Source organism: Vulpes lagopus, chromosome 1 (assembly GCF_018345385.1).
Source record: "Vulpes lagopus strain Blue_001 chromosome 1, ASM1834538v1, whole genome shotgun sequence".
Taxonomy (NCBI): Eukaryota; Metazoa; Chordata; class Mammalia; order Carnivora; family Canidae; genus Vulpes; species Vulpes lagopus.
Genome location: NC_054824.1, coordinates 73,081,952 through 73,087,216, shown reverse-complemented (window position 1 = coordinate 73,087,216; position 5,265 = coordinate 73,081,952). Strand labels below are relative to the sequence as shown.

Genomic DNA, 5,265 nt, shown 5'->3' with positions numbered 1-5,265 from the left:
CGGTGGGAGCTGCAGGGGTGACCGGGAAGGGCTCTCGACGCCGCAGCCGCCGCGGCGTTCGGGAGTCCCCCTACCAGGGAGCGTGCCCCCCGCCGGGCTCCTGTGCCCACCGGCCACCGGCCCGCTCCCGGAAGCCGCGGCAGCTGGTAACAAAGAGCCTGCCAGGCCGCCGCCGCCCGGGCTGCGGGACCCAGGAGCCGGCGCAGCTGCCGGGGTGAGCGCGAGGCGGCCCATGAGTCCAGGCCCGCGGTGGTGAGGGGCGGCGGCCGGTGGGCGGCGGCCAGAGCGCTGCTGCGGGCGGGAGGCCGGTGCCCCCTCCTCGCCGCCCGCGGCGCTCAGGGCGCCGCCGGTTCCCCCACGCGGGGAGCGGCTTCTCGACCTATTCCCGGCAGCGCCTGGTCTGCAGCTGCAAGACACCGGAGCTCGCCCCGGCTGCCAGACCTTGGATCTCTCTGCAGGACTCGGAGAGCGGCGGGCTCCCCCCTGAAACTTTGTGTGAAGAAGCTGCGGAAGCCTGACGGTTTTTGCTTTTAATTAAAAAGTTTTCATAAGTGTGGGTTTTTAGAAATTTTTGCAGACTTTGAAGCACCCTCTACCTCTTCGCATCCTTTTTCTTGCTCCCGGGATCTTCCCTTCTCAGCCGTGAACATTTTTACTACTGGAGCAGACCAGGGATGATCGTTTTGTAATTGAAAGTGTAATTGTTCAGGCCACGTCGAGACAGTAGTCAAGATGGACAAAAAGTCTTTTGAAACGGTTTTGGATGAAATTAGAAAGGCTGTTCTAACAGAGTACAAATTAAAAGCAATTGAATATGTGCATGGATATTTCTCTAGTGAACAGGTGGTTGATTTACTGAGATACTTCTCCTGGGCTGAGCCTCAGTTAAAGGCAATGAAAGCATTACAGCATAAAATGGTGGCCGTTCATCCAGCAGAAGTGGTCAATATACTCAATTGTTTCACCTTCAGTAAAGATAAGCTAGTTGCTCTTGAACTGTTAGCTTCAAACATTGTTGATGCACAGAATTCTCGCCCCATTGAAGATTTATTCAGAATAAATATGTCTGAGAAGAAACGGTGCAAGAGAGTACTTGAACAGGCTTTCAAGGGGGGCTGCAAGGCTCCTCATGCTATGATATCTTCTTGTGGAACAATCCCAGGAAATCCATATCCCAAAGGAAAACCTAGTCACATAAATGGAATTTTCCCAGGAACCTCCTTGAAAAAAGATGGTGAAGAATGTACTAATGAAGGCAAAGGAATCGCTGCACGGATTCTTGGACCATCCAAGCTGCCTCCTTGAATGTACAATCCTCATAAGCCTGTTCCTTATCCAATATCTCCGTGCCGGCCACACACAACTATTGCACCAAGTGCTTATAAAAATGCGGGTCTGGTACCATTAGCCAACGTCATAGCTCCAGGTGTACCCCCTCCACCTCCATATACTCCTAATTCAGTAGGAACAGAAAATGAAGACCTTTCCAATCAGTCAAAACCTATGCAGAATCAAACATTTTCTACCCCATCAAGTCAACTCTTTTCTCCTCATGGTTCCAATCCTTCAACACCTGCTGCGACTCCTGTCCCTACTGCATCTCCAGTCAAGGCAGGAAACCATCCATCAGCATCAGTAACTGCTACTGCTTCTGGCCTGAACATGGCGAATACTGTCCTTCCGGTGTTCCCAGGGCAGGTCTCCTCGGACATTCATACACCTCAGCCATCTACGCCAAATCCAATGGTTATCAGAACCCCTTCCTTGCTGGCAGCACCTGTCACTTCTGCCCACAGTACAACGTCAGCACCAGTCCCGTCGGTTTTTTCTGGCCTGGTTCCGCTGCCTGGTCCTTCCGCTCCTGTGCCAGCCCCTCAGGCTGCATCCACACCTTGGACGCAGGCTGCATCCACTCCTGCTTCCACTGAAACATTTGCTTCCACTTCTGCCCCTTTCATTGGCCTCCCCTTTCCTGCCACTTCAACTGCTGCTTCTGCCAACAGTGCAAATTCTGCATCGCTGTCGTCAGTGTTTGCAGGTCTGCCCTTGCCCTTAACACCGACATCCCAAGGTGTGTCCAACCCGGCTCCCCCTGTAATTGCCAGTGGCTCTGCGCCCAGCGTGGCTTGTCCCCTTGGTGTAAATAACCCGCTTCTGTCTGCTTTAAAAAGCTTTCTGACATCAAATGATACTAACTTAACCAACTCATCCGCTCTGTCCTCTACTGTTACAGGCGGGCTGGCTTCACTGTCTTCTCTTACTAATCAGAATTCTGACTCGCCTGCTTCAGGCCCTATCAAATGCTATGCCCCTTCGCCCACTCCCGCCCCACAGAGATCTTCCACCCCCGGACTGGCCATGTTCCCCAGCCTGCCATCTACTGTGGCTAACTCAGCTTCCACTCCATCTACTTTGCCCACACCTTCTCCCCTGGTGACTCCTTTGTCAGCTTCCACTTCGGTGCCAGTCACCTGTGTCTCCTCAGCTCCCCTCTTGCAGGGCTCTCATCCAAGTAACTCAGAGCTGCTTAGTGCGCCTACCCCTACTGTCACAACCATCCCTGTCATGATCAAGACCGAGCCCACGAGCCCCACCCCCTCAGCCTTCAAAGGCCCATCTCATTCCGTCAATCCCTCTCATGGCACTTTAGGGCTGCCAGGGACGTTGGGCCGTGCCTACACGTCCACATCAGTGCCCATCAGTTTATCTACTTGCCTTAATCCTGCATTATCAGGTCTCTCCAATTTGACTCCTCCCCTGAATGTGTCCAACCCCCTCTCCTCCATCTCCCTGCCACCACATGCTTCCTCAGCTCCCATCACTCCGGTGTTCACTGCACTTCCTCCTTTTACTTCTTTGACCAGTAATTTCCCTCTAACTGGTAACCCACCTCTTAACCCATCAGTGTCTCTTCCAGGGTCATTAATAGCCACCTCGTCTGCAGCTGTCACGTCAGCACCTGTCCCTCCTCCAAGTTCCACCGCAGCTGTTCTCTCAGGGCTCTCTGCCTCCGCCTCAGTGTCGGCAGCGGCACCTTTCCCCCTCAATCTGTCCACCACTGTCCCCTCCCTCTTCTCCGTCACGCAGGGACCTCTGCCATCTTCAAACCCCTCCTACCCTGGCTTTTCCGTTGCTAACACCCCCAGTGTCGCCCCCGCCCTGCCCTCGTTCCCCGGCCTGCAGGCACCGTCCACGGTGGTGGCGGTCACCCCACTGCCTGTCGCAGCCACGACCCCATCACCGGCTCCTGTCCTCCCAGGATTTGCTTCAGCGTTTAGCTCCAATTTCAACTCTGCTCTCGTTGCACAAGCCGGCTTATCATCTGGCCTTCAAGCTGCAGGCAGTTCTGTTTTTCCAGGCCTTCTGTCCCTCCCAGGTATTCCAGGGTTCTCCCAGAACCCTTCACAGTCCTCCTTACAAGAATTACAGCATAATGCAGCTGCACAGTCGGCATTGTTACAGCAGGTCCACTCAGCTTCAGCTCTGGAAAGCTATTCAGCTCAGCCAGATGGGTTTCCTAGTTACCCTTCCACACCAGGAACACCGTTTTCTTTGCAACCAGGCTTGTCCCAAAGTGGGTGGCAGTAAATAGATTTTAATTTGTATTCTCCTTTGGAGCGACATCAGAGATGCCTAAGGACTACAGTGAACAATCTTGACTAATATGAAGTTGGCTAAAAGTCAGAATATGAGAATGAGAATAATCCTGGGGGAATTGGGATAAGAGTTTAAAACACATGGCGATTGCATTTTTTAAATGGTTTTAAGTATGAACAGTCCCCTCTGTAAATATGCTGACAATGAATTGTACAGAGAATAGTATTAAAAAGGTGTTTGGGGACTTTTCACCTCCCACCTATGAAATTTTGAGTCGTATATGTGATCTGTGGAGGAAGAATACTAAAGACGAGATTGAACTCTTTATAGCCGAATACAGCCTTAAATCTGCTTGCATAGCATCCACTGACAGAAGTAATAGTTGTGCCTCAGGCTTCTGGGTTGCATTTGGCCCTGGGGGCATGACTGCCCATGGAATGCACAAGTGGTTCTTGTTAGCATCCTTGGAACTCAGTGCTCTGTATGTATCCACAGAAGGGAATTTGAGATCTACAGTTGTTTCTAATTTCTGACATTTATGCTCATACAAATAGTGCTGAATTTAACTTAATATATTTCAGGTAAGTGAAAATGGTGCTTAATATAGTCTTTAGAATGACTTCCAGGTGTTTTCAACTAAAAATATATTCAGAACTACTTTCTTATGGAAATGCAAGTAAGGCTTGTGGTAATTTGCCTTCAAAACTTATTTATTAATCTTCAGCAGTATCCAAATGAGTGAGAAACATTTGACTGACCCTTGGGCCACCTCTATTACTCACTTGTACTCTGGAAGCTCTTGGTGAATGTTTACAATCATGGGATGTAGTATTCCTATTTGTACTTAAAGTCCAATGCTTACCTGAAAGGATGATGTGACAACAAATAGAGAAGACTGGCTACGTTAGTAAACATGCAGTGTGTACTCTATTTAAAGATCTGTGGTAGTATATAACATGATTGAATGTCATTAATTAAGTATAAGAACTGCCACATTCGGGGGGATGGGGAGTAGGGAGAATGATTTTCAATCCTGTGATTAAAAGTGTAAACTATAGAATCTACTGTAGTACATTTCAGCATCTAGAAGTTTTACTTTTATAAAGATGGTGTCTGGAAGATGTTGCTAATGTATTTTCCTTCAACACGGGGAACAAACTTTTTAAGTATATTAATAAATATTCCTGTATGGTTAGTTTTTAACAATTTTTTAAAATAAACTTTATGACAAAAAAAAAAAGAAAATAGTCGAGTGGAATCGAACCGAAATGAAAATACTCAAATCAAATCGAAAATACTCGAGTCGAATAAAAAATACTCGAATCAAACCGAATCGAATAGAAAATACTCAAATAGGATCAAAAATACCGGAATCGAATCGAGAATAATCGATTCGAATGGAATCGAATCGAAAATAATCGAATCGATTCGAAAACACTCGAATCGAATAAAAAATAATCGAATCGAAATGAACCGAAATGAAAATACTCGAATCAAATCGAAAATACTCGAATCGAATCGAAAATAATCTAATCGAATGGAATCAAATCGAACATAATCGAATCAATTCGAAAATACTCGAATCGAATCACAAATAATCAAATCGAATCGAACCGAAATGAAAATACTTGAATAAAATCGAAAAAACTCTAATCAATTCGAAAGTAC

The 5,265-nt window shown here is 47.9% G+C and overlaps 1 protein-coding gene across 1 annotated transcript; it reads left to right on the top strand.

Moving 5' to 3' along the window:
- The first annotated feature begins 496 nt into the window (after positions 1-496).
- Positions 497-3,627, top strand: LOC121497007 (proline and serine-rich protein 1-like). The gene is given in 1 exon segment (XM_041765981.1): positions 497-3,627. A coding segment is annotated over 1 exon segment (2,856 nt). The 5' UTR covers positions 497-732; the 3' UTR covers positions 3,589-3,627.
- Positions 3,628-5,265: the final 1,638 nt, after the last annotated feature.